Source organism: Amorphotheca resinae (genome assembly GCF_003019875.1).
Source record: "Amorphotheca resinae ATCC 22711 unplaced genomic scaffold M430scaffold_11, whole genome shotgun sequence".
Taxonomy (NCBI): Eukaryota; Fungi; Ascomycota; class Leotiomycetes; order Helotiales; family Amorphothecaceae; genus Amorphotheca; species Amorphotheca resinae.
The window spans coordinates 1,194,058-1,221,989 of NW_020194481.1; the positions used below are offsets into that span (position 1 = coordinate 1,194,058).

Consider the following 27,932-nt stretch of genomic DNA (forward strand, 5'->3'; position numbering starts at 1 on the left):
CTTCCAGTGGCGGTATGCATATCCCGAATCCATGGAATCTATTGAGGAGAATGATGACTGTTCTCGTCTCAAAAATACTTTTCGGAGCACTAACTCTAAGCCTCTGGCTTTATATAAACTCTGCCTTCTTGAGATTTCACAAAGCTTCTGCAGAAAGCTATAGGAGAACAAGTCCAAAGAGGGTATGCCAACCCAACTACCACCAACGCCAAGCCCATGCATATATGATACATTTTCCAACGCCATAAATGATCCCCAAATCATCTGCTCATAAGTATATCTCCTCAATCAAAGCATCACCCTCCTCAGGCCCTCCGTGCCACCGAGGACCCTTCGACCAGTGACAGCACATCTGCCTTTCCCACTTTCCCACTTGCCTTCCCTGTCTTTCATGAACTCTTCTTGTTTCTCGTGGTTGCCTTCAATCCACCTATGTATACACGTATAGCAGAATACAAACCCCGTCTGGCACGCCGTGGCTGTCGTGATCTCCTTCTCGCATATGGGGCACAGCTCAGAGTCCTCAGGGATGGAGACCGTGAAGATTGGTAAGAGGGAGCCGGCGGCTATTGGCGGGTTCTTGGTTTCGCTCTCTTCCTGTTTATCCTCTTTCTCCGAGTCGGAAGTACTGGCCTTGGGACCGACTGGTCCGAATTTAACGGATAGCGTGGAGAGACCGGATATAATTGGAGGCGGTAACTCGATTCCCTCGGCTGCTTTTCTTGATAGCTGCCTCGCGAAGTCTGACGCATGCCACCACTCCAGAAACTTGAGGGCGAAAATACTCGTTGGAAGGAGAAACTTCAAGCTGTCCAATAACCTGGGCCCCAACATTCTAGGATTGAAAAACGACGTAATCCCTAGGTTCCCCCCACCAGGGACATCCCTCGGCTTATCCAGCGCAGCAATGGCTCTATAGTCAGCCTCTCCCAACCTCCGCATCCGCGTCCCGATCAACCACATGAACGGCGAATGGTATTTGCTGTTATCGAACAGATACGCAACATTGAACGCCAAGAGGGAGAAATAATACGCCGCATTGACACTCGGATACACATTCCGCAAGAACCAACGATAATAATGCATGAACCTCTGCTTCCACGTCGGGTTCACAGGCATGCGCGTATAATTCCCTCCCAGCAACGCTCGCGGCGCATTGATCTCGTACCCCTCGTCCAGTCTCCTCTTCAGATATGGTATGCCCACCATCACCGCCAGATTCTTCCATATATCCGCATTTGTCAGCGTCAGCGCCTCCCGTACATGGCTCGGCGCCGCGATAGCAGCGCGGGGAACCTCGCCCACGGCTAACGCCTTCTCACGCTTCAGGCCGTAGAAGTTCTCTGTGAATCCCCCGCCGTGCGTTTTCAGATAGTGCCGCTCAACAAGCAGCATGAGTAGAGCGTATAGCTCATCGAAGGAGTTGAGGATTCGCAGGAGATAGCGTGGGTGCCGGTGTGTTGCGACGGCGAGCAGGTAGCGAAGGGAGGGTGGGAGGAGAGAGGAGAGTTGTTGCTCGGAAAGAAGTTCAAAGAGAGAGGGTTTTTGGTCATCGAAGGTGCCCTGGAGGGCGGTCATGAACTCCATGATTACGCATGGGTTAGAAAAGAAAGAATAGAAGATGTGCGAGTGATTGAGGTTGGGCTCGCGAGGCTGCATTCCATGCCGAGGTTGAACATGTAGTCACGTGAATACTCCCTCCCCGTGTGATTCTGAGCACCGCAGATTCAAGGCAATAACTTAGTCATCATTAGATAGACGGACCGTACCCCTATATGTTCGGTTCAACCACCTCGTCAATTGTTCACGGTCATAAGAGATGTTCTTGGACAACACCATAAGATGAGAATTTAACTCAATTTCAAGCAGAAATTTTGGAATAGCAGACATCTATTTGCCTTCTGGTAACAGGGTATGAAGAAGGTTGAGGAATCCTCGAACAAGTATCATTTTATTGAGGCACAAATTCTGACTTGGGAGAACAGACTGTCACGTATCATTTACCAGGGAAATCTGCATCACGGGGACTAGGGAAAAGCATCGAATTTCTCAGTAGCAAATTTCTTAGTAGCAAGAGGTTTCCATATTCCCGTGTTAATGCTTGAATCGTCCGCCGCAATTGGAAGTTTCCAGGGAGTCTCTGGGTTGAATATCAAAGACTTGACTCCTCCCAAATTCTCACGCTCGATTCCTCAAATCAAATTGTCAAGACTGCCATTCCTTAATGTCCTCCAACTTTACTCGATCCGGTAATTGTCTCCTCAGCTTTAGGTTTCGGCAGCCGGGGCTGGGGCGGGGGCGGGAACTGCAGACGAATCTGGCTGTTCTGATTCATCCGACGTCTCCTGAGATGAAAGTGCGGATGGATCAGATGATGCAGCCAGTTGAGCCGCTGCTTCCAACTCCTTTCTCTTCCGAATCTCCTTGAGAAGGAAGCGCATGTAGGTTGTAAAAGTGCGGTAAATGCCGGGCACCATGAAGTCATGTCGAAGTTGGCTATACAGCAATACCTGATGAGTTCTCTTTGCCTTCTTCCTTCCATTGAAGTAGGGATTGTCGAAAGCAAAGTTGATATGCTGAAGGCGGGTCTCCATAGGCAGATGTCGGCATGTTGGCATCATAGGCTGAAGACGCGTAGTCCGCTTAACAGCGTTTGGGGCCATATAGGTACACTGGAACAAGCTGGTGCAGACCTGCAAGTGCGAGAGGTTTGGAAGAGTCTTGAAGAGTCTTTGGAGCGTAATGTCGCAGAGGCTAGCGGTAAGAGAGCAGAGTTCCAAGTCGCGAGGGTAGATGAAGCTCCACAAATCCGAGATTCTTCCGGCATCGCCAGCAACGTCAAGTGTGATTGACACCTTTGTGATCTTTCTGGCCGAAGCCCTAGACCGCTTAGAGATCCTAAGGCTGATGGCGAACGCCGCATAAGTTGCGAGGGAAGTGAAATTAAAGGAATTGTCTCTGTAAGCAATAGCAATACCCTCACGATAGAACCGCTTGTTAACGAGTAAGATCGGTAGGAAGCTATTTGGGCTTAAGTTGTCGGATTTCGTGCCATGCATCTGCTTGAACTGGTCCTCGCGCGTGACGCTAGCATATGGACGGACATCTCCCTCTGCTACGAGTGCGAAGGTCAAGATATTCTCCAAAACTTCCGGAGGAACCTTAGCGAAAGCGGAGACCTTTTGAAGCATGAATTAGCCCAGGAGCCCAAGTTGGTGCCTTAGAAGGGGAGACTCACGTCTCCAGTAGAGTACCAGTCTGCCATGCACGCCATTTTGTATCTTGGGATCAATGGTAGGGAGGGTGGATATGAGATGGATGAGCGCGCGAACAGCACGCGAGGATGTCGAGGAGTAAACACCAAAATGGCGTTTCACGGTAGAGAAGGTGGATGTTAGAAGGATGAGCGCGAACAGCGCGAGAGAAATCGAGGAGTAAACACCAAATAAGTGTTTGATGGTAGGGAGGGTGGATGTCAGAAGGATGAGCGCGAACAGCACGCGAGGATATCAAGGAGAAACTCCAAAGCGGCGCTAACACTCTTTAACCGGGGCATGTTCTCTGATCACCAGCAAGTGAATTTCAAGATATTGTCAGACGAGAAAATCAAAGGTGAGGTAGTCAAGGCAAGTCTTTATTTTTGGCTCTCTCTTTGTCTACCTAGTACTCCTGCATGAGGTCCTAAATGCAGTTGGAATGTCAGTTATCAACAGTTACAATCATAGGCTTTGCTTGTCTCAATAAGTTTGGCTGATTTCTTACACAGTGTGCTAGTAACTGGTTAGTCATGTTGAAACAGAAGGTTAGAGGAGCTTTGCAGACATGGCAAATCAAAGTACTTCATCCTCAAGTATGAGACCATTGGCAGATCTACCATGATCCATTCCAAGGCGAGATTGAAGATAGAGATACACTAAGAGAAACCATTTATGACTATCATATTCAAGGCGTATCATAGTCTATATCAGAACTCAAACCCCCAAAGATCTCTCAACAGATGCAGAGCCTCTGTAAAGACTGGGAAGGCTACAAGATTCAGAGGCAGCAGGCCGATCAGTCACTTCATGCATATTGATAAGACTGCAAAGGATGGGCAATTATTAAGAGGTTCCTAATCTCCATCACAGATCTCATATTGTTATATTTCAAGCCTTTTTGCAGCTTTGATCATCTATATGTCCTATCAGGCGCTTTAGCAGGGGGTTTCATTTCTGTTCCCCTCTTGTTGAACCAAATGTATTATTAAATAGAGCGATAGCTCTCATATTACTCAGTAAGGATATTGAATAGTGAATGAGTTTACTACTACTATATGTCCTGTCACATAATCGTAGGAAGTGGAACGCGATTTCCTCAACGCGCTCCTAAACAGTCAAGTACGTATACCCAAGTTCTCTCAGAACAATACCACCACTACAACATATTCAATACAGCATAAACTCTTCTGTGCATCTATTATCTCTGACAATCCTTTCCCATAGAGCATAATTTCAAACACCACGGAGAAGAGGAAGCCAACATGGACCGCGTCGTGCGATTCAAGGACTGCAAATGCGTCTCACCCCATCGAACACTTGTCGAGTGCGCGCTGGCAAGAAAACTTGAAACACATAAGGATGTTACAAAGAGGTGAGATACAAAAACATATACCTTCAGATCCTATCTGATTCAAAGGCTAACGGCATATCACTTCCCAGCGTCATTGTCGGTAGCCCCATTGTCCATTTCATCGTTGGCAAGGAGGCAAAAAGCTACTATATCCACAAAGACCTCCTTATCATCCACAGCGGCCGCTTCGCCAACCAACTAGCGCGCAGGGGAAATGATAACCAGGAGCCCATCTTTCTTAATCTCAAGCCATGCCCGTTCATCGTCTTTAAGCGGTGGCTCTACACTGGCGAGATAAACGCGTATGATGCCTGGACTGGCCCGGATATTGTACGCTTCGAAGGTCTCTGGCTATTTGGTGAATATCTTCGCTCTCCATCATTTCAGAACTGCTGCATGGACACTATCATGCAGTATGCTGACCGAAATCCAAATTGGCTATCGCGCGCTGAAGCAGTTGCGATTTACAAGTGTACAAAAAAGGGTTCGGTCCTTGATAAGATTGTAACCAGGTCGCTGCTATATCTGAATGGATATTGGAGCTCTTCTGACCATAATCGGCGTCAGTGGCTTGCAAACACTCCCGCCTCGATTGCGGATATCAACCGCGCCCCTCGGACGCTTAGTTACAGTGATCGTCCCTGGTCTGTGAAGTTCCGTGCCGATTACATGGTTGATGAAGTCCCGTTGGAAGTCCGCTTGGAGCGCCACATCTTGTCGAAAAAGGCCAAAGAGGACGAGAGGAAGAAGAAGGCTCAGAACAGACCATCAGGGATGGAATGTCTTCCTGCGGTCACAGACAACAGCACAACAGCACCTAATGCTGCTCTCGACCTCGATCAATGACTGTGGCACCACTAAGAAAACCCGAGTCCTCACTCCCTTCATTACAAGTCTTACAATCCGCAGTAGCTGCCATCTTCGAATTCTCAGTTGTTACCGCATCAGTTTCTTGTCTCCTGAACTTTTTCGGGCCCCTCGTTGCGATTTCTGGCTAGAGTCTCATCTCAATCCTCCCAGCATCCTCGATTTGGACTTTGGACTAACAGGGAAGGACACTCGAGGGAGGATAACGGCATGTTACGCCTGCGATCTTCACGTGGTATCAATAATAGCGAGGATTTGGGGAAATACGTGACAATACGATTCGTACAAGGCAATAAGAAGCGCAGTTCTCCATAATCAATCAGTAATTTGCAAAAGCCAAGCATAGTGCCGTTGGTCTTCACTTGAGGTGTACTTCTTGCAGTGCGATGTCACGCTTTTGCTAGCAATGACTCAAGAAACCCTTTGGCGTTCCTACTGATGGAGGTAAAGGGGGTTTCAGCAGCAAAAAATAAATTAAATTCCATGCATACAAGTCACAATCACAGCAAGAAATGTCCATGGTACCTTGACTTATATATCCTTAAATTATCCTCTATTTAATGTATTTCCCGAACCCCTATCTCAGTTAGCAAGGCTCTATAATGACGGGGAAGAGGGCATACTTCGGATTACTCTCTACAAACTCGTCCCACTCTCTCGCCTTCATCGTCTCCTGATCCGCCTTCTCGTAATTATCCTCATCCGGCTCTGGAGGGATACCACTCGCCTCGCCACCCCCCTCAATAATGCCCCCTCTAGCCCGCTCCTCCTCCAGATACTCATCGATCGTCATCGTCGGCAAGTTATGCCCTGGTCTGAACACGCCCTCTTTGATCGTCTGTCTGCTATCCAGCAACGTAAAGGGCCGTAATGGCTTGCCTCCTGAGCTTAATAGTGGCCCCTTGTTTGCAGCTGACAGCACATCCCTCCGATCCAAACGCTCCGAGTACTCAGACCCATCGCGCAGACCGGCTCGCTCGCGGTAATCACGCTCGAGAGCCTGCGGCGTGGGACCCGCAGGGGGAGGCGCCATAGCAAGGACCTCCAACTCGCGGTTTATAGACTCCAGAGCTTGGAAGGTGGCATGTGTGCATAAGGCGATATTGGCGAGGTGCAGTTCGCGGACGGCAGCATCGTCGTTTTGTAGGTAGGCAGGGGACTGTTCCAGGAACTATTCCACGATTACTGTTAATCAGAGCCCCACGATATTACATGAGACGCCGTACCTCCAGCTTCCGCTTCAATTCCTTCTCGAGCTTGAAATTCGCGATCTTGGCGCCGCGGCGTACGCTCGGGTCGCTGCTCGAGACTGTGGAGAAGGTGGTCGGTGATTCGGTGTACGTATTGTAGAGCTTCTTGTCGGCGGGGGAGAGGATCTCGTAGTGGTCGAGGAGGTTTAGGTAGCGCTCGTATGCGTCTCGCGCCCGCTGGAGGATCTGTTTGCGGTCAGGGGAGGAGATACGCTGGATAAGGTCTGCGAGGCGGTAGTTGATCAGAAGATATCTATCATTTTGATAGTCAGCGCGGATTTGCAAGCACAGCGGAAGCTCAAATCACATACTGCATGTCACCGGAGGCCAGATCCTCGAGCGTCTCATTGGGACTGAACAGCGAGAGTCGGTCGGCGAGCTGGAGACAGTTCTCGTAGGTTGCTATCGCGGCGGCGAGGTTTTGCTGGTATGTTGCGGTGTTGCTGTCCCATGATGCCTCAATGTCTTTCCTCTGGCGCTCTGCAGAGCCAAAGAGAGCTCTGATGCTTTGTTCTTCCATTGCAGAGTGCTTATCCACCGGTTGGTGATATCGTCTTGTATTTGCGGGGATGATTGAAAACGTCAGGTGGGGTCGTGATGAAGACGCGAAATTCCCCTCGATCTTCACCTCGCTTCGCGTCTCCCAAAACCAACAACCCATTCAAGAATGAGTTGAAGATTTATTTCAATATTATACCTATTGACTTGACTTGGATGTTTCTCTTCTCCAGATGTTTTGATCTTTGGAGATAGACATCAACTGCGGCGGGAATCTCCTCTCGGGCCCTGCACATGTAAACCATTACCCTTTGTCAATCTCTATAGTTTCTTCACCATGTTTGCTGCCGGGAACTCGTATCTGCAGGATCTCTCTCAGCTGATCGAGTATCCGGAATGTTTGCTTGCATTCACTGACAGCTCATTTACTGACAACCACACAGTCACGACCGAAGAGCAACTAATTGAGGGAAGTGATGAGGCACGCCAGTGTCATCTCACTGAACCTACCCTCGCGGCTATGGAGATGTTGAATGATACTTCCTTGATAGCTGGATCGAGTGTTGGGCCTACTTCTCCCCATCAGCATGCCAATATGGACTCTCTTCTAACATCGTCCGACGTTGTCTCTTCGTCCACAAAAGCAGCGAGCGCCCATTCAACTCTGACAGCAAACGAACGAGGTCTCCCGGAGGTGTCGTATCCGAAGCCTGCTCTAGCTACATCTCTCCATGAGAATAGACCTTCTCCAATTGCGTTGAAGAATATCAACTCCCCTCCAGGTTTGTCCTTTTCAATCGATCATGGCATAAAACCGAAGGGACTTGCAAATAGAGATACCCCTCCAGTGAACGGCTCACTCGATCATTCGATGCCTCTAACAAGCCAAGAAGCAGTGTCTTTTCCTTCTCCTTATATAGCGGGACTAGAGGAGATGGCAATAGCTCAATTACCAAATCCTCGTCCTGATCACCAGTCAGCCCTTCCTGTCACTAATTACCCTACACCAGACCCAGCTCCCACATCAGGTTCATTTGCTCCAAAGGTCGCTCCACCTTCAACGCCAGCTAGCCCCGTTTCGACTACAGAGACTCTGTCTTCCTTGCCAGCACCTGTCACAGGTCTCGGGCTGCCAGCAGCTACTATCCCCATCCAGCAGGAAATTACCACAACTCTGGCAGCCAGAACTACGGAGGATGTCATTGCCGATCTCAAGCGTTCCTTTGGCACTTCTAATAAGTTGAGCCCTTCAAAAAGTTCCCGAGGCCCCCCCTCTCCTCACTCAGATGAATCGAAGCCTCCGGGTTCTGTGCATGTCTTGCCTACTGATGGACACGAGGAATCAGACCTTGAGAATGGTGAAAATGAGGATGATGATGACGATGACGATGACGACGATGAGATCCGTACTTCTGCAAAGCCGAGGAAAATTTCTGAGCGCAAGAGAAGAATGAACGCCATTGCAGACAATTATATCCAGGAATCCATCCTAAGGTCTATCAAGGAGGATAATCAGGTCAAGCCCGGAGATGAAGTAAATCAATCTGCTAGATGGCTTGTCAATCAATCCGAAAGTCAGGAGATCATCTCAACCCCAAGAGAGTACCAAACCGAACTTTTCGAAAGGGCCAAGGAGAAAAATATTATTGCTGTCTTAGATACAGGTTCGTTTTATACATGAAATTATGTTGAGTAAACTAACAACTGTAGGCTCTGGTAAAACTTTGATTGCGGTCCTGCTTCTTCGTCACATTTTTGCTCAAGAGTTGGAAGACAGAGCAATGGGCAAGCCCAAGCGTATATCTTTCTTTCTGGTATGTATAACTGTTGTATAACTTGTCTTTCTAGCTAACGAAGCTAGGTCGATTCTGTGACCCTGGTTTTCCAGCAACATGCAGTCCTCAAGGCCAATCTTGACCAACCAATGAACATGTTTTGTGGCGATATGGGCTGCGATTTATGGAGCAGAGAACTTTGGGAGAAGCACTTCAATGAAAACATGGTGATTGTCTGCACTGCTGAAGTCCTTCGCCAATGCCTTCATCACTCTTTCATATCGATGGATCGCATCAATCTTCTAATCTTCGACGAAGCTCACCATGCAAAGAAGGACCACTCATACGCCAGGATCATCAAAGACTTCTACGTATCAGAAGAAAATAAAACTTCACTTCCAAAGATCTTCGGGATGACTGCGTCGCCTGTAGACGCTAGAGTTGATGTCAGAACAGCTGCCGCTGAATTGGAAGCCCTTTTGCATTGCGAGATTGCTACTGCGAAGGATGGTATGTTGGCTGGATACAAGATTACATCGCAACAAGAGCAACTTGCCAAATATTCGACGTTGGGACCAGTGTTTGAGACACCCCTTCATCAGAAGATGTATGAGAGGTTCAAAACTAATCCTGTCTTCAAGAAGCCTCTATTGTACTCACATGAGGTGACAAAAGAGCTAGGACCTTGGTGTTCAGACCAAGTGTGGCCTTTTGTTCTGAGTGATCATGAAGCCAAGAAGCTCTTAGCCAAGACCGAGCGCCAGTATCATGCCCGGAAGGTTGAGGAGCCATTGGAGGTTCTAGAACAGCGTAAGCTCCAACTTCAAGAGGCCCAAGATATTGTGAAGGCCTGGAACTTTGATCCACCTCATCTGGATGCGTCAGGCTCGTCCAAGAACCTGTCTTCGAAGGTCGTACTGCTTGTCCAGTACCTGAGGGAAAGGTTTGAACGACCGACTGATGATAAAGTCATCGTGTTTGTGAGACAGAGATACACTGCCAGCCTCCTTGCTAGGCTATTTTCTCACTCACACATCGGGACTCCTTATCTCCGTGTTGATACTTTGGTATGTGATCACATATCATTCTCAGCAGACTTGAGATTCAGCTAACACTAGTTCTACAAGGTTGGCTCCAAAACTGGAGATGCAGGAGATTTGCATGTGTCTTTCCGCCAACAGGTTGTTACGATGATGAACTTCCGAAAAGGTGTTGTCAACTGTCTTTTTGCAACATCTATCGCCGAGGAAGGTCTTGATATTCCGGATTGTAACCTTGTGATCCGTTTTGACCTTTACACAACCCTGATTCAGTATATTCAGTCGAGGGGCCGCGCCAGGCATACGAACTCCAGGTATATTCACATGTACGAGGAGCATAATCTGGACCATATTCAAATTATTCAAGAAGTCCGTCGGAATGAAAGCATACTGAAAAGATTTTGCAACGCTCTTCCAGAGAACAGACTAGTCACAGGCAGTAGCTTTGATATGGATCATTTCTTGGCCAAGGAGAGATCGCATCGCGTCTACAAAGTACCCGAAACGGGTGCAAAGCTTACTTACAAAATGAGCCTCATGGTTCTTGCGAATTTCGTCGACTCGTTACCTCGCAGTCCAGATAGTATCCCCAACCCGGAGTATGTCATTACTGTCCAGAACAAGCTATTCATATGCGAAGTAGTTCTCCCAGAAGCATCACCAATTCGAGGAGCTGTTGGGCGTCCATGCTCTACCAAGCAAGTAGCAAAATGCTCTGCAGCTTTCGAAACATGTCTCCTGCTAAGAAAGGGTAAGTACTTGGATGAATGGTTACTGCCCACGTTCACCAAGCAACTGCCAGCCATGCGCAATGCCCTTCTTGCTGTCGACTCGAAGAAGCGGGAAGAATATAACATGCGCACAAAACCGGACATGTGGTCTGCCGGAAGCATCCCCGATGAGTTGTTCGTGTCAGTCCTAAGCCTGGACCAGCCAGAATGTCTTGATCGTCCATCACAACCATTAGCTCTATTGACAAGGTCGCGACTCCCACAGCTTCCGTCATTCCTCTTGCACTTTGGTGCTGGCCGGAAGTCACCCGTTCAAATCACGTCTTTTGCCCAGCCTCTGAAGGTCAACGCTTCTACTCTCCATGAAATTAATACTTTCACGCTCTGTATCTTCGACGATGTATTCAGCAAAGGTTATGAGGCCGACGAAGCAAAGATGCCATATTTCCTTGCCCCGGTCAAGTCACATGGCTCTATAGATCAATGTTGTGACCCATCCGAGGTGATTGCATGGGACATTATCAAGAGCATAGAGGATTACCAGTCGAAATGGGGTGACCAACCTTGGGAGAATAAAGCATGGCAGGATGCGCCGGATGAGTATTTTAAAGATAAGTTTATTGTCGACCCTTGGGATGGCTCTCGCAAGTTTTGGTCCCTGGGAGTAGACCCTCAGTTTAAGCCATTGGACCCTGTTCCCGCCAATTCGGCATCTCGCTCTGGAGCACGGAAGAACAATGATAACATCATGGAGTACAGCTGTAGTCTGTGGGCGAAGGCCAGAGCTCGTCGAACGTTCGATGAGAATCAGAGGGTCATTGCGGCCAGACTCATATCCCTGCGCCGCAATCTTCTTGATGAATTCGATACCTCAGAAGTCGAAACCTCTAAGCAATGTTGGGTAATTATGGAGACACTCAAAATATCACCTGTAAGTATATCTCTGAAGTCACGTTGTGCAAATGCTGATAATGATAGCTTCCTGCAACTGTTGCTGCTATGGCATATCTGTTCCCTGCAATCATACACCGAGTCGAGTCATACCTCATTGCCCTCGAGGCTTGCGCCTTGCTACATCTTAATATTCGTCCGGAGCTTGCTTTGGAAGCTGTGACCAAGGACTCGGACAATTCAGGCGAACATGGCACCGAACAAATCAACTTTCAGCGTGGCATGGGTAACAACTATGAGCGTCTAGAATTCCTCGGTGATTGTTTCTTGAAGATGGCAACTTCGATATCTCTCTACGGTATATATCCGGATAACGACGAATACAGCTATCACGTTGATCGTATGATGTTGATTTGCAACAAAAATCTCCGCGACAATGCGGTCAAGCTGAAACTTTACGAATATATCCGCTCTCATAGTTTCAACAGACGAGCATGGTACCCCGAGGGTCTTGTTCTCAAGAAAGGCAAGACTGCGAAAGCACCAAATTCCCATCATCTCGGTGATAAGACTATTGCAGACGTTTGCGAGGCTTTGATCGGTGCTGCTCTTCTCACCTGCCATGACTCTAAGGATATGGACAACGCTGTCAGGGCGGTTACTGAGTTGGTCTCCAGTGAAAATCATAACGTCACCAGATACTCTGATTACTACAAGCTCTACAAGAAGCCAAAGTATCAGACTGCCGGTGCTACGGCAGCACAACGCGATTTGGCGCGACAGCTAGAAGAAAAACACGCCTACCATTTCAAATATCCTCGTCTTGCCCGATCAGCCTTTGTTCATCCATCGTATCCCTTCTCATATGAGCATATCCCGTCTTATCAGCGACTCGAATTCCTGGGAGATGCGCTTCTTGACATGGCTTGTGTCAATTTCCTTTTCCATGAGTTCCCTGCGCATGACCCTCAGTGGCTTACCGAACACAAGATGGCGATGGTGTCCAATCAATTCCTGGGAGCCCTTTGCGTATCACTTGGATTTCATAGACATTTGCTTCTCTTCAATGCCACCTTTCAGAAGCAGATCGGGGACTACGTGACTGAGATCACTGAAGCCCGCATCCAAGCTGAGGAAGACGCCCTTCGAGCCGGCAAGACCCGTGAGGAATGCTCACCCGATTATTGGCTTGCTGTGCGTCAACCACCGAAGTGCCTTCCTGACATCGTCGAGGCATACGTCGGTGCTGTCTTCGTCGATTCCGAATACGACTATAGAGAGGTCGAGCGTTTCTTCGACGAACACATCAGATGGTTTTTCAAGGACATGTCCATCTATGACACCTTCGCCAACAAACAACCTACTACTTTCCTAACCAAGTTTCTCCAGGTTAACATGGGCTGTATGGACTGGTCGGTTGTCACTCGCGAGATCCCTACTATCGATGGAAGCAAGCCGGCCGTTATGGCGGTTGTCATGATACATTCCCAGGTCGTAGCGGATTTCAAAGCGGAAAGTAGTCGATATGCGAAAGTCGGGGCTGCGAAAAAGGCATTAGAGATCTTGGATGGTTTGCCTTTGCCTGAGTTTAGGCAGGAGTATGGTTGTGATTGTCAGGCTGAGGTTGATGAGGCTGAGGCTAATGGAAAGCATATTCATGGCACTGCGGTTTGAGGGCGGAGTTGGCTGCTGGCGTTGTGATGACTTATATGGCGTCGACTGGTCACGATTTGTGTGACGATGATAGACACGGCTCATTGTTTCTACACGACTTCTGATATGCACCACATTCTTAAGGTTCGGAGTCTGGGAATCAAGTTATCCAAAATCAATTTCCGGATCCAATAAACTGCCCCTTCCGTGAATCTTTCGTAGCATGAAAGATGAACCCTCTGATATTACCATGGGCTCTACCTATCCTAATGACAACTTGTTTTGAGATGTAAAATACTTGTCACCAGTTTCTCCTAAGTAGGTAGGCAGATATTTTAAGGATGGAATGTAATCCACGATTCAGTGACCAAAAGTTGCAATGCTCCACGCATACACCTTTAGTTATAGAGTGACCTTAACCGATTCTCTAATAGAATCATACTGTAATCGCACCGTAGAGAGATATTCCAGCTTCCGTGGTATTAGAGAGCTTCAGGCTTCAGCAGGTTGAGAGACGGCGCATAAAATCCATCAGTTAGCGTAACAGCGGCGCAGCCACTACCACGAGCAGCACCTATATAGCCAACTTACCTGACTGAATTAAAGATATACTCCCACGCCAATATGGATCGAACTGCCCGTAACAGGTGGATGATGTACGGTGCTGCTATAGCTGGTATATACTACTATAGGCGTATGCAGCGCCGCCGCCGCCGCCTTAATCGTGAGTCTTCGGACGATTCGGACCACTCTCTACGATTTTCTCCCCCACCCCCTCCCCCCCCCCACCGGCGTCGCAAAATCATTCCGCCGGTCCCACAAACGCGTCGTCGCGTCGCCCTCTCACCTCTCCCTCACATCGCAAACACGAACACGAACCCGCGATGCCTGCCCGCGCAATCCAGAAATCAAAATCTCACCAGGGGCCGCTGGTCCCGAACCTTCTTCCCTGCAGGATACATCGTGATGGGAGTGTGGATGCTTCGGGGCGGTATTGGAAGCCGGTTTTGAAAGGTGAGCTTGCGTTTTCTCTTTTCTCTTTCTTTCTTTCTCTTTCTTTCTTCTCTTTCTTTGGTCTTTTCTTGGGCGGGGAGCGAGGCGGGGTTGCGGTTGGAAAAGGAGAAGGGTAAGGAGGGAAAGTAGAGGTTTTGGAGATGAGGTGACAAGAGACGATTGAAAATGGGCTCTAGGGACATGGTTTGATAATAGCTAACTGATGACACGACAGATGGCAAGAAAATTGCCTATTTCAGAGGACGCAAACTATACGGCCGAGAATTCAAGGTTCCGCAAGGATACAAAGGCGTGGTGCTCTTAAAAACAAATCGGGTATTACCGAGAGAGAATCAAGATCGATATGCCGGACACGAAGATACCGCGGATATAGAAGAAAACGAAGAGGAGCAGGAGACGGGAATCCTGGAGGAAAAGGCGACTTTCGATAATGTGATGGTTTGGGGTCATGAAGTGCTGGTTGACAAGGAGGATGTTTATGTGAGGGCGTTGGAGGAGTGGGTTGGTGTTGCTGAATCGGTGAGTTGTGTTTTAGTTCTCTTCTAATATGCTTTCTTCTCTATTCTGTCATCTCTCATTTGTTCTTGATCCAGTTCTTATAGATGGATATTCCAGAGAGGGATGATTTGCGGCTGACGAGAAATAGATCCATTCTTTCGCAGAAGAGAAGAGCGATGCGGCGTTGGGAGGGGAAAAATAGATTCGCTAACTGTGTATGGGATGTTGGAGTACTGGATACAAGGCAAGATACGGCGTTGGTTTGGGCAATACCAGGATATTTGAATTGTGCAGTTTTGGGCTGTTGGTTCTGATGTGACATTTAAAGAGGAATCTGCGGTTTTGAGGGTTTTGACTTGGTACTTGTTACGTATTGGTTCCCTCTTTTCTCCTTCCTTTGCAACACCCAAACTTTACATATTTTATTTCCCCTCCCGTTTCTCGCCTTTTGTGTGTCTGTCTATTTCCTGTCCAGACAGGCACCGCTGTTGTAATAAGAACTCGATGTTGAGGTTCAGGGGATATAGGAGAAGAGAGGCATTTTAGGTCAACAAGACACATCAAACTAAAAACTATGAGAACAACTTTCACTCATTAGCTGCAAGAAATACAAGTCTTCTTATTCATCCGCCTAGCAACTCTCTCATGGAGGCCAGACATGTGATTCCCCCCTATTGATATCGATGATTATATGCAAGCACTTTATTACGGCAGCCATGATCGCGTCGTCGCGCAGAAAGCGCGTCAAAACGCGACTCGGCCCTGCCCCTGTTTAAACGCCAACTCCTGAACAAATTCTCCACAAACATCAACACCGCGACCGTACCACATCCTCTTTAATTCTATCGCCCATAATGGCTTCAGTCATGATGTCCGATGTTATCGACTCAGATATTGGCCCATCCAGCCGGACTGGTACTCCCGGAGCCCGCTCCAGACGCAGGGGGTCACAAGGGTCTTCAGCTCGACCACGAGGCCCTCCAACTGAAAGTGTTGGGCCCATGAGTGATGATGAAGGCTTTGCGGATGATCAGATTCCAGTTGGATCTAGTCGACCCAGGAGAAACGATCGCAACATTCCCAGAGTGGAGGATGCTATCGGACAATACGTCCAAATCAACTTTGAGGATTTCCTCGAGCAGTGAGTAGTAGATTGTCTCTCTCTCTGTCGCAACATACTGACGACCTGCAGATTCGTCGAAGATCCAGTATCATCAGGAGCACCTCCATCGAGTGCTGTCACGACAGACAAGTACTATATTGCTCAGATCCATGGTCTGAGAACATACCAGCTTTCCACGCTCTATGTCGACTATACGCATCTTGCACAGTGGAAGGGGGGTGCGCTGGCTGTGGGAATTGTTGAGGAATACTACAGATTCCTACCTTTCTTAACGAAAGGCCTGCATACCATGATTGCAAAATACGAACCTCGATACTTCCGAGATCATCGCCAACCAGTAGCATCAAGCAACCAGACCTCGTCTGGTGCCAGTAACGCTGCTTCTGCAAGTCAATCTGATTTTCAGGGCGACAAAACCCCAAATCAACAGACTGACAAGTTATTCGCCCTCGCCTTTTACAACTTACCTCTCGTCACTCGTATCCGACACCTCAGGACTAACAATATCGGTCAACTGCTTTCAATTTCTGGCACAGTCACCAGAACCTCCGAAGTCCGGCCAGAACTCTCTCTCGCAACGTTTATTTGCGAATCCTGCCGGAGCACCGTTCCCAATGTCGAGCAGACCTTCCGATACACTGAGCCAACCCAGTGCCCTAACCTGGAATGTGGCAATCGTCATGGGTGGAGACTAGATATCAGGCAGAGTACCTTTGTCGATTGGCAGAAAGTCCGAGTTCAAGAAAATAGTTCCGAGATTCCTACAGGAAGCATGCCTCGGACCATGGATGTTATTCTTCGTGGTGAAATCGTGGACCGGGCCAAAGCTGGAGAGAAATGCATCTTTACTGGAGCTCTTATCGTCGTGCCTGATGTCAGCCAACTTGGCCTTCCAGGCGTTCGGCCAATGGCCGTACGAGACAACCAGAACAGGAGTGGTGATGCTAATGGCGTTACCGGTTTGAAAGCACTTGGTGTTCGAGACCTTACCTACAGACTTGCTTTCCTAGCTTGCATGGTAACCCCAGATACCACGACTCCTGGACAAGCGTCGTCTCAACAACTCAATGGTCAATCCAGCAATATCCTAGCATCTCTCAACCAAACGGCTCCCATTGATCCAAACGAGCCGGGCGAACATGCACAAGAAGCCGTCCTTGCATCCATGACGCATGCAGAAATCGAGGATCTTCGAAAGATGGTTCACAGTGATCACATATACTCTCGCCTGGTCAACTCAATTGCTCCTATGGTTTATGGGCATGAAATCGTCAAAAAGGGCATCCTTCTTCAATTGATGTCCGGAGTCAGCAAAACTACCAAAGAGGGAATGGCACTCAGAGGTGACATCAATATCTGCATCGTTGGAGACCCTTCAACCTCGAAATCCCAATTCCTCAAATATGTCTGCTCCTTTCTGCCTCGTGCTGTTTATACTTCTGGTAAAGCTTCCTCGGCTGCTGGTCTCACAGCCGCTGTCGTGAAGGATGAGGAAACAGGAGAGTTTACCATCGAAGCCGGTGCTCTCATGCTTGCAGACAATGGCATTTGTGCAATTGATGAGTTCGACAAGATGGACATCAGTGACCAGGTTGCTATCCATGAGGCTATGGAACAACAGACTATCTCTATTGCAAAAGCTGGTATCCAAGCCACTCTCAACGCCCGAACATCCATTCTCGCAGCTGCAAACCCAGTCGGGGGGCGATACAACCGAAAGACTACTCTACGAGCCAACATCAATATGTCTGCTCCTATCATGTCCCGTTTCGATCTGTTCTTCGTCATTCTCGACGAGTGCAATGAGAACGTGGATCGCCATCTCGCGGAGCACATTGTGGGGATCCACCAGTTGAGGGACGAGGCGGTGCAGCCAGAATTTACCACCGAACAACTCCAACGCTACATCCGTTTCGCGAAGACGTTCAAACCAGAGTTTACGCCCGAAGCTCGCGAGGTCCTGGTTCAGAAGTACAAAGAGCTTCGAAGCGACGACGCACAAGGTGGCATTGGACGGAACTCCTACAGAATCACGGTCAGACAATTGGAGTCGATGATTCGACTGAGTGAAGCCATTGCCAAAGCCAACTGCGTGGAGGAGATCACTCCCGAGTTCGTCATCGAAGCCTTCAACCTCCTCCGACAAAGTATCATCTCGGTCGAGAAAGACGACGTGGAGGTCGACGAAGACGAGGACGAGGTCCTGAATCGTCGGCCACGAGACATCGATGGAGACGCGCCGATGGCGGATGGCGGTGACGACGAAGATGGAGATCACGGCCCCGATGGTGGAGCAGGTGCAAACGGCAGCACGCCCGCGCCAACGAGCAAGAAGACCAAGGTCACGTACGACAAGTACATCTCGGTCGTCAACCTGCTAGTGCAGCGAGTCAACGAGGACGAGCTAGGCTCGGGCGAAGGTGTCGAGGGCGAGAAGCTGGTGGAGTGGTATCTGGAGCAGAAAGAGGACGAGCTAGCAGGAGAGGAGGACTACCACGCCGAGAAGGCACTGGTGAAGAAGATCATCAAGCGGATGGTTAAGGTTTGTCGCCCCTCTCTCTCTCTCTCTCTCTCTCTCTCTCCTCTGATCCCCAATCTCCCAATCTCCCATTCCTCCATTACTTACTTACTAACTCGCGCGCAACAGGAGAACATCCTAATGGAGATCCGCGGACAAGGTCTCGTAGGCGAGGATGGACAAGGCAGTTCCACCACTACCGCAGAGCACAGCGTCTATGTCTTGCACCCTAACTGCGCGGTAGAAGAGTACTAGGCGTAGTTGTTGCGTATGAATGATGTTCTGGGTATGGAATGGGCGGGTGGCTGGGTGAACGGACGGACGGACGGATGAATGAATGGATGGATCGATCGATACCAAGAAACCTCTCTCGGAATTTTTGGCGTTTGGGGGTTTGGCGGGATGTACTGGCTTCTTCACGTATGGTTGTGTGTATGTGTGAATGGAAGAGAGAAGAGGCGGAGGGGTTGGTAGGAGGGATTGATTATTCTACTATGTCTGAGCGAGGGTGTAGGGAGTGATGAATGAGAGAGGATATATGCATGCTCCTGATTGATATTTCCTGCTTGTCAATCTGCTTACCTATTTGGGACTCTATTTCCGTCTTCATAGGAGGGTGAGAAGATGTCTGAAAATGTCGGTTCAATCAATCAATCACGACCACAGATGAAGTGTTCGTTCAAATCGAGAATTATTTTTCATTAGGAGTTCGCCTGTCTACTAATTCACATACTCAATTCATACGCGTACTTCACCCTACCATCTAAAGCCTTCTCCACACTCTCCGCAAGCTGTATAGCAAGATCCCTCGAGAAGAAAGCGATCCCCAGCTCCTGGCTAGTCATCCAACTAGCACGATCCATATTCCCACTTCCCAGGATCGTGACCTCGTCATCTATGCACACGAATTTCAGATGGCTCTTCACGGGCTCGTTCGGGTCCTTGACCGACTTGTCGCTCTTCGGTTTGTAATATCCAATGCTTAGTGAGCCGAGCCTGGGAGGGTTTTCTACGGGTTGGCCTCGTCGGGATGCTCTTTCGTACCGTCGCAGGGCGATGGTTTTGGCTTTCTTTAAGTGTGAGTATCTGCCTCCGAGCCTTCGTACCTCGCATTCGGTGATGCGGCCTGCGGTGGCGAGCTGTTCGAGAACCATGAGATGTTTTGAGGTGATGATGTGCACATCTACGCCGCGTTTGAGAGCTTCGGTGAGGGCTCTCATGACTGGGCGATAGGTCAGATTCGGCGTTTGGATGTAGATGCTTGATTTTGCGGCGCGGAAAATGTGTTGGAGAAAGGTGGTGAATGGGGTTGTATGAGGCGTGTACCGTATCCAGAGAGGAGAGAAACGGGGGTTCCAGTGGTGAGGTGAAGGGAGGAGGATCGTGGGTATCCCAGCTGGATGTGAGGGGACAGCTGTTTGAGATATCACGGGTGATCCTGGTGCAAGCTCCCCTGGCGAAGAAATGCCCGGCCTTTCCTGGCTATCCAAGGGCAAGGGAGGAAGTTCCGCCCCTCTCTTCCCCCAAAATGCAACCCAGAATTCATAAATCTTCTCCGTGATCTCTCCCTCCATCTCAATACACCCCTCAAACCAGTTCTGCCGGCTGACATTACAACTTGGCATCCATGCTTTTTTCCGATCCATGAGAATGAACTTTGGATGCATGACACTGAAGGGAGGGACAAATATACTCTTGACCACCATATGCAGTCCTTGGATCTCTTTTGGCTTCGGCAACCCAAGCCGTTTCCATGACCGAGGGTGATGCATCTTCCCCTTCCTAACAGATGGATGAAGACGCCTCCACGGCGAATGAGAGGAGAAGCAAATGCGCACCTGGATAGTATGCTTCTGCGCCAGAGCTTTTTCGGACAACTTGTGAAGCAGCAAAGTAATATCCTCGCTGGCTTTGGATTTCTTTGACCAGAAACAGGTCACAAAAATGAGTTCATGTTTGGTTTCAAGACAGGTTGCAAGAGCGGAGGAGAGGACTTGAGTGCCTGTTCCAATGGTGAAGCTGAGGGGTTGTGATGTAGTAACGAGTGTTTTGGGGTTGAGGATGAAGTAATTGGGTTGACGGACGGCATCGAATTGCGGCCGGCATTTCATTTCGCTGAGCCAGTTCTCCGGCGAATGCTCTTGGTCACTTCTCGGATGACAGCTGCATTCGCATGCCCATCCGTCAACAGGATATGCGCGCCGCATACAGTGCGGCCGGTGAACCATGTTGGAGGAATGTCGAGATCGTAGACAGAATGATGGTGGTTAGTATGCCCTGGAAGTATGTTCAGTTACTAGGAGACAAGGTTGGAGTATTTAAGGGATTAGGATTATTGAGGTTACTGATATCTGGAATGGAAGGAAATGAGTAGGAGAGAGACGGGTGAAGACAAAGTTGAGCGAAGGGAGATGTCGTCGTTCACTTGTCACGTGCGTCCCCTCGAAGCCAACTTCCTGTACAAACACAACGTCGTCTCTTTTCGCAGAAGGCGCATTCGATAAATAGAAAGTTCTATTTCTTACTGGTACTTGATCCGCAGGTACCTAGGTATGAACTTGTCGAAGTGCTTTCAGAGGACAATTATGGCTGGATAAAGACCTCTGCGAATATCAGTACCGGCGAAGATAGATAGGTTCGTGTATTTGATTATCAAAACTCTAGTAGTAGATTGGACTATTCAAAACAAGCCTATAATCCGTATCTATTTTTCCTCTCTTTTATATCTTCTTCACTTTCCTCTAAAACCTTTCGAGTGCAAAGGAACAAATAACTAAAGCACTTCATAACAGTAACTGACGTTCGTCATGCAAGTTCTAAAAGTGCCTGGGAATTAATTTCCAATATTCTATTGTAATTTCCGTGGCACCTATCACAAGGCATGGTGTATAGAGTGCAGTAGCTTTAGCTGGTATGGGATTTGATCGATTCTGAAGCCTGAGCCTGTGAGTATATCTATATAATTTTTATCCCATTTTCCTTGTCCTTTCACCTAAACTCTCCCAGATCCTGCTTCGATGCCTTCATTCGGCCTCCCCCTATCTCCCCTCCCTTCCCTTCCATAACATCTTTCACAACCCGCGCCAACCTCTTCACTCCTTCTTCGAGATCTCCCTCCTCCTCCCATGCAAAACACAACCTTAGTGAGTTCTGAAACTTTATACTCTCATCCCCGTGGACCTCGAATAGATCCCCGGGCGCCACGACTAAATTCTCTCTCTCCCTGCACCTCTCACTCACAATCTCCGCATTCACCTTCTCCGGTAACTCCAACCAGATGAAGTACCCCCCAAAGATATCCTTCCCCTCCACCTTACCCTCTTCAACCTTCACGCCCAGTGGCGTCAAATTTCTCGTGATAGCCGACATCATAAGATTGTATCTTCTTGTAAAAGCAGGTTTTAGTACCTTCTCAATATGCTCTTCCAAATCCCCGCTTTGCAGTAATGAGTTTATGATCGTGGCGGTGAGTTGACTCGGCGCTCCTCCAGAGCGCGATGAGCCGCATTGGCTCAATCCATATATGAGTTTCGGGGTCGCCTCGGCCCATCCAGTCCTCACACCCGGCCCGGCAATCTTGCTGAACGTTCCGTTGCTCACAGCGTTGCCAAAGTCTTCTTTCCCTGGCACGGGCTCCAGTGTCCGGTCGATATCTACTAGTCGTGGAAGTATTGCTCTAGTTAAATGCTGCGAGGAGGGGGAGGAGGTGGGCCAGTGCAGGAAGTCATAGACATCGTCCGTTATTATTAATGCATCGTACTTTCTTGCAAGCTGGACAAGTGAGCGCCGACAAGAGAGAGCCATGGTTCGACCAGAGGGGTTGGAGAAGGCGGGGACGGCGTAGATTACATGGCGGTAGATTTTTGACCAAGGCTTTGGCAGTTTGACTTTCTATAATACGTTAGCAAATCGTGTCTCGGAGAATAGCATAGACTGTAGAGATATAAGAATCAGAGCAGTTTTAAAAGTCCAGGCTTGTTCTTGGGTTTCCCCTTCGGTCATCACGTGCCACTGAACACTCCATTCCCCTCTGCCATCTCTCCCATTTGTCTTCTCAGGAAATTTCAAGACCACCTACCTTCTTCTCTGCATTTGCTTCCCTCTCACACTCCTCCAAGCCCTTCTCCAAAGCCTCCAGATCCACCCCTTCCGCTCCCTCCCCTACCGCCCTCGTCCTGAGCCCCGCATCCTCAAAAATCCGACACGCCAAAAAATAACAAGGCGCTACCATCCACACCCGAGTATACAAGGGATCCGTAAACACCTGTAACAAACAAGCCAGATTCTGGGAGGCGCCGCCCGTGATACAGATCCTGTCCCCATCATCCTCATCCCCGTTACCCCCTGTGCCATTGTGCGAAGCTTCCGCGGGGCCAAGGGACGGGTTGCGGTAATAGTCTGATAGCCATCTGGAGATACTCTCCCGCAAAGGTTGATACCCCGGATCAGGACCATAGAGTAATCCAGGTGTTGAGACCTGGGGGTCGGATAGAGCTTTTGCGGCTGCGGTTTGGATAGCGGAGCTGGCTAGGAGAGCCGGGTTGGGCCAGCCCCGGAGGAGATTGATTTGTTTCTTGGCAACCATTATGTCGTTCTCAGATCTGGATATCAGATAGTCAGGAGACGAATGGCGGAAAAGGGGCCAGGTTGTGAGTGTTTGAACATTGGGATTGGTGGTGGGGATGTCATACGTGGGGGAGGAATGTACCGAGTTGATTGATTGGATGGAAGTAATGGGGTGAGAATTTGCCGGGGGGCTACGGGTCTCTTTGGCTATGGGAAGGAGTTTTATAAAACTGAGAAATACAAGGTCTACACAATAAAGCTGAGAGAATTTCAGATCAGGCATTTAGACAAGGTATAGACTTCAATGGAACGTGGTCATTGGTTTGAAATGTTTTGAAGTGTTTTATTCATCAATTGGCTATTTATCGGTATCAATCAAGCCTTAACATCCGCAAGCTACACAGCAATGCTCGCAAGATTTGCAAAGAAGTATCTCTCCTTCAGCTGCTACTGCCTGAATTAGGTCAAGCTCACCATCGAATGATGCACTCTGAGGTCCATCCTTAAATGTGCTTCAAGGCCATGATTATGTCTACCAACTCCTGAAAGTCGGCGAAAATCATTTCTCCTGTGCACCTAATGTACACGCCGTATGCAAAGTTGCATTATAGCCGCTGAAGAGACAAACAACCGCTCATATGCATTCAAGTTACAAGGTGCTGTTGGTAATGCGAAAAGTGGTGTGTTGCTGTGCGTGGTAGAAAGGAAATATGAGGTCCATAATTGCACAAGAAGGTCGTTATCGCCATGCCGAGTAGAAGGCTTCCTGCAAGCTTCCTGTATCATGCTACATCCAAATCCAACACTGATTATGTATGAACCGGTGTTGAAACATGTCGGTTCCAGTTCGAGCCGTATCCTCTGCCATGCCCTCGGTGACCTCCACGACCAGTCGGGCTGGATGAAACCGATGCGCTATCGAGATTAGGAGATGGGAAACTTCCCGATGCATCTCTTGCTCTGCCGCCTCTGGTATGAGAAGAAGAATGACGTGTCGCACCTCGTGAAGCACCACCTCGTCTTGGGTTGCTTCTCTGTCTACTTGCCGGAAGACTGACACTCTTCGGCTCCGCCTGTCCGGGGAGTAAAATGGAGATTGTGACGCGGTTGTTTGTAATATGCTGAGGGAAGTTGATCGGCTCAATACTGGTGGGATTCGAAAGAAGGAACCTCTTTGGAAGTGATTTAGGCTGAGGTGTGGCCATTGACCAAGCGGCTACGGGTGCTGCAACAGGAACCTTGATGACGGGTAAGGATCCCATCTCTTGTTCTTCAAAACACTCTTCAGCAGCTGGCTTGGATGCTACAGATCCATCGTCTGCGGCCAAATCGCCAGTGACGGATGATGGCAATGATACCGTTGCAAAAGATTGGGATGTAGGTAGCTCCAAAGCATTCTTGCTTGACGAATCGACAGCAAAAGCATGCGACTTAGGAGGCGAACTCTTGCGACCAAGCAAATTGCTGATCCTATCTTGCCAACCTCCAGACCCTCCAGTAGGTGGTTGTTGACGAATATCTTGATATGAGGTTTGTCTCTGATTATAATCTTGGCGTCCAGGATAGTTGTTCGTAGAAGGTACTGCTGGCGCCGTAACCGCGGCGGCAAAAGAAGCTGGCTTTGGTGGACCAATTGGGGCAAGCACAGCAGGTGGTAACTTGACTACAGGTGAGGGACGTGGGAGGGAGACATGCGGATGAGCGCTGTCACCATCGTATGCAGGGTGGCCAGCCATGGTTGGCGGAGGTGGTGATGGTGATCCCGGCCTATCGAAAAAGGCATTCGGATCTTCCAAACGTACATCACGGTTGTTATTGGGGAAGAATCTCGATCCACGGACCTGAGGAGACGTATTCAGGTTAGAAGGCGATCTCCAAGGGTCAGGTTTGAATTGAGTTTGCCCATCGAGATGACGGTGTTCTTCGAAAATTGGTCGAGTAGAGGTTTCTTCTTGTTTCGGTTGAGCAGATCCATCATCTATGATATTCAAGGATACTGGTTGGGCCTTGCCTCGCGTTCCATCCTCATTCATAGTGACTGGGCGCCAATGATCCTTAATGATCGGCTGTGGCACGTCCGTGTATAGACCCTTGGCCTGTAGGTCACGTCGATGAGCAAGTTCAGCCTCATGCTGCTTCGCGTTTAAAGCATCTTCTTGGGCCAATTTCTCAGGGAGACTAGTCCAACCAGAGGCAGCGACACGAGATTGCTGCTCTCTTGAAACGCCGTTTGCTCTATTTGGAGGACCTATGGGTGCTGGCCGAGATCCGTATTCACGACCTCGTCCTTGTTGATAGGAACCATTTCCACGATTCGGAGGACCTATTGGCCCAGGGGTGGATGACGAATTCATGCTTAGTTCGGGGTTGAAGGTACCATTCCCGAGTGTTCTGTCACTAGAAGGTGGTCCCCAAACGTTTCTCGAAGATTGTTGTGCAGGTGCTGCACCCCAAGCATGGAATCTTTCAGAGTTCGTGGCTGTGCGGTTTTGCCACGATTGTGTAGACCGGCTCTCCTGAGGAGGTTGGGTAGATGGGGCCGATGATGCAGAAACACCGTGGGCGCCGTTGGGACGGAGGTCTTGGTTCGAAGACTGACTGTCGGTGGGCTTCGCGTCATGCGATGTTGCACTATCAACATGCTGGGAAATTTTCGCGTCCGATTCGATATTTCCTTCTGACGCGACAGGCTCGGATTTTGGCGCGGGCTCAGAAACATCACGTGTTTTGATTTGAGTAGGGACGGCCTTCTCTTCTTTGGGTGCGTCTTTCTTCTTTGCGTCTGGCAAAGGACCGAGTTCTTTCTCCATAGCTTCGAGTTTTAGACGGATACGCTCCTTTTTGGCAGCCTCCTCTCTTGCCTCTTCTTCCTGTCGTCTCTTGATGGCTTGTTCGCGTCTTAATCGCATGATTTTCTTTTGTTCCTCGATTGGATCTTCCATAACAGGCTGACTTTGAATGCCTGCAGGCGCCTGTGCAGGTGGTTCAGGTTGTCCGTGGACAGACTGAGGAGAGGGATGGCTAACAGCGGGCGACGCACGGGACCATGGCTGGTTTTGAGGCCCACGCTGACTTTGCTGTTGTCCAGAAGGAGAATAATTTCGAGGCGATGAAGGCTCATCGCTTACTGCAGCCAATGAACCCCGCCGGGCATTTAACATCTCCAGGGGCTGTGGCATATCACCTCGACTCATACGTCGGGCAAGGTTCCCACTCCCCCCACTAACATTTGAAGAAGTGCGACGACGTCCATATCCGCCATCCTGTCCACTTGCGCGATGCGTTTGGAAGGCCGCAGATGGCTCTGCTGGACCATCTTGCTGTGATGGCCTCTGCAGTACTGCGGGTTGACGAGAGTGTATATCATTCCGAGAACCTCGACGGGTGTCATTTACTGGCTCATATCGTCCAGATTGAGAGTTGTATAATTCTCTGCTCGTGTTGGAATGGCCGTCTCTCCATGACCGGCTGAAATCATCTGCAGCGATCTCCTTAGCTGGAGGCGGAGGCATTCCGTGGAATCCATGGGGATCTCTTTGACTGAAGCGGTTTTGTTGCTGTTGCTGTTGTTGTTGACTCTGGGGGATATCAATTCCAACAGGTGCTACTTTATCCACAGGAGGTAACGGAGCCCATGGCGACTTCACTGGTGCTGGAGGTCCTGGAGGCTTCGCAACCAGAGTAGGTTTCTCGCTCGCTCCTTTCAGAACTAGTCCGGCTCTTCCCCCAAATCCACTAGGCTTCACGGTAGGAGAGACAGACGCTTGGACTGGTGCTGGGGATTTTGGTTTCGTTGCTTCAAGAGGCTTCGTTTCCTTCACAGCCGGAACTGGCGAGGGAGCTGGAGCTGGAGCTGGCGCAGGTGTTTCATCTGCTTGAGGTAGAGTAATCTTTGTACCATCGGTCCATTCGATTGTTTCGGGTGCCCAGTCGTCATCGTCATCATCTATGTCTGCCCAATTCGCCTGTTTTCCTGGGTCATCCGACTGAAGCCTCGTAGCTAGATGGATTCCGTAACGCTGCTTGAGTTCTTCGTCTGTAAAACGCTTTGGTTCTGGGGGTGGTGCAGCTGATACGAGTTAGCATATTTATGTATCACAAATTCAAGTCGCCAACGTACGTCGGTTCTTATTCCATACGGCACTGCCGTCTGGGGTCCCAGGCTTGCCACCGTTCGCAGAAGCAGCAGTTCGAGGAGACGAATCGCGAATACTACTTCCAGACTTTGCAACCAGCCTTGGTCGACTTGGGGCTGTTGTCGAAGGTCCTGTAAGTGTTGCGGGTGCGCCGGCGGCTGGCTTGTCTCCAAGCTTCGAAGGAGCAGCAGCCGTCGCGGCTTTTGCCGCAAGAAATGTCTTGTTTACCGAAACTGGCTTGAAAGATGTAGGCTTCTTGACCGTGGATGTCGTACGAACGTGACCTTTGTCATCGCCTGCAGTTTTCGAGGTTTCCGCCTTCGAAGCTTCAGTATCCGATCCTCCACTAACACTGACCTCCGCCGAGATGACACCTGCTTCGGCAGACTCCGTATTACTTTTCTTGCTTCCATCTTTCTCTGCGGCTCCGTTCACGAGAGGTTGGGACTGTTCGGAAGGGGCATCCTGGCTCGTGGGTTCAGTTGTGTTCTGAGCGCACGTCAGTAAGGTGAGTAGACACATGGTACAGAGCTCTCAACGCACCAGCTCATGGTCAGGGGTAGAAGACGGCGACGCGATATTATTAGAGGTGGCTTCAGTTGCCATCATACGTCTTCAGATTGCTTGTTGTATGGTTCCAAAAGCTGTGCATGCGTTGGCCCGTCTTTGATGACTCTGCAAGCTTTGACCTTGACTCCGAGGGTTAATTGAAGGAATCGTAGATTAGAGGAGCGTCGCAATACCAGCAAGGCGACAAGAAGATG

General features: G+C 49.3%; 10 protein-coding genes across 10 annotated transcripts; 4 read left to right on the plus strand and 6 right to left on the minus strand.

Moving 5' to 3' along the window:
* Positions 1-21: 21 nt before the first annotated feature.
* M430DRAFT_37053 (hypothetical protein) lies at positions 22-1,621 on the minus strand. The gene has a single exon (XM_024867043.1). The coding sequence runs from the start codon at positions 1,585-1,587 to the stop codon at positions 289-291; it is 1,299 nt and encodes a 432-aa protein (XP_024718080.1). The 5' UTR covers positions 1,588-1,621; the 3' UTR covers positions 22-288.
* A 646-nt stretch (positions 1,622-2,267) lies between these two features.
* On the minus strand, positions 2,268-3,191 carry M430DRAFT_30779 (hypothetical protein; the record flags this gene model as incomplete). Its single annotated transcript, XM_024865977.1, has 1 exon — positions 2,268-3,191. One exon carries the CDS (start codon positions 3,189-3,191, stop codon positions 2,268-2,270), a length of 924 nt encoding a protein of 307 aa, XP_024718081.1.
* A 1,328-nt stretch (positions 3,192-4,519) lies between these two features.
* M430DRAFT_22237 (hypothetical protein) lies at positions 4,520-5,454 on the plus strand (the record flags this gene model as incomplete). The annotated part of the gene is made up of 2 exons (XM_024864662.1): positions 4,520-4,629; positions 4,698-5,454. 2 exons carry the CDS (start codon positions 4,520-4,522, stop codon positions 5,452-5,454), a joined length of 867 nt encoding a protein of 288 aa, XP_024718082.1.
* Positions 5,455-5,932: 478 nt separating this feature from the next.
* Positions 5,933-7,297, minus strand: M430DRAFT_127539 (hypothetical protein). The gene is made up of 4 exons (XM_024862027.1): positions 7,037-7,297; positions 6,702-6,978; positions 6,099-6,646; positions 5,933-6,052 (listed from the first exon to the last, which is right to left on the minus strand). Exons 1-4 carry the CDS (start codon positions 7,243-7,245, stop codon positions 6,022-6,024), a joined length of 1,065 nt encoding a protein of 354 aa, XP_024718083.1. The 5' UTR covers positions 7,246-7,297; the 3' UTR covers positions 5,933-6,021.
* An 821-nt stretch (positions 7,298-8,118) lies between these two features.
* M430DRAFT_146232 (hypothetical protein) lies at positions 8,119-13,533 on the plus strand. Its single transcript, XM_024862998.1, has 5 exons — positions 8,119-8,887; positions 8,934-9,037; positions 9,085-10,065; positions 10,126-11,700; positions 11,748-13,533. Exons 1-5 carry the CDS (start codon positions 8,158-8,160, stop codon positions 13,332-13,334), a joined length of 4,977 nt encoding a protein of 1,658 aa, XP_024718084.1. The 5' UTR covers positions 8,119-8,157; the 3' UTR covers positions 13,335-13,533.
* A 664-nt stretch (positions 13,534-14,197) lies between these two features.
* M430DRAFT_22240 (hypothetical protein) lies at positions 14,198-15,027 on the plus strand (the record flags this gene model as incomplete). Its single annotated transcript, XM_024864663.1, has 3 exons — positions 14,198-14,327; positions 14,542-14,846; positions 14,974-15,027. 3 exons carry the CDS (start codon positions 14,198-14,200, stop codon positions 15,025-15,027), a joined length of 489 nt encoding a protein of 162 aa, XP_024718085.1.
* Positions 15,028-15,679: 652 nt separating this feature from the next.
* Positions 15,680-18,721, plus strand: M430DRAFT_22241 (hypothetical protein; the record flags this gene model as incomplete). Its single annotated transcript, XM_024864664.1, has 3 exons — positions 15,680-15,966; positions 16,018-18,490; positions 18,596-18,721. 3 exons carry the CDS (start codon positions 15,680-15,682, stop codon positions 18,719-18,721), a joined length of 2,886 nt encoding a protein of 961 aa, XP_024718086.1.
* A 470-nt stretch (positions 18,722-19,191) lies between these two features.
* On the minus strand, positions 19,192-20,577 carry M430DRAFT_108739 (hypothetical protein; the record flags this gene model as incomplete). The annotated part of the gene is made up of 1 exon (XM_024861230.1): positions 19,192-20,577. One exon carries the CDS (start codon positions 20,575-20,577, stop codon positions 19,192-19,194), a length of 1,386 nt encoding a protein of 461 aa, XP_024718087.1.
* An 877-nt stretch (positions 20,578-21,454) lies between these two features.
* On the minus strand, positions 21,455-23,051 carry M430DRAFT_108766 (hypothetical protein; the record flags this gene model as incomplete). The annotated part of the gene is made up of 2 exons (XM_024861232.1): positions 21,455-22,353; positions 22,538-23,051. The coding sequence occupies 2 exons, from the start codon at positions 23,049-23,051 to the stop codon at positions 21,455-21,457; spliced, it is 1,413 nt and encodes a 470-aa protein (XP_024718088.1).
* A 790-nt stretch (positions 23,052-23,841) lies between these two features.
* Positions 23,842-27,774, minus strand: M430DRAFT_30787 (hypothetical protein; the record flags this gene model as incomplete). Its single annotated transcript, XM_024865978.1, has 3 exons — positions 23,842-27,101; positions 27,153-27,657; positions 27,712-27,774. 3 exons carry the CDS (start codon positions 27,772-27,774, stop codon positions 23,842-23,844), a joined length of 3,828 nt encoding a protein of 1,275 aa, XP_024718089.1.
* Between the last annotated feature and the right edge of the window lie 158 nt (positions 27,775-27,932).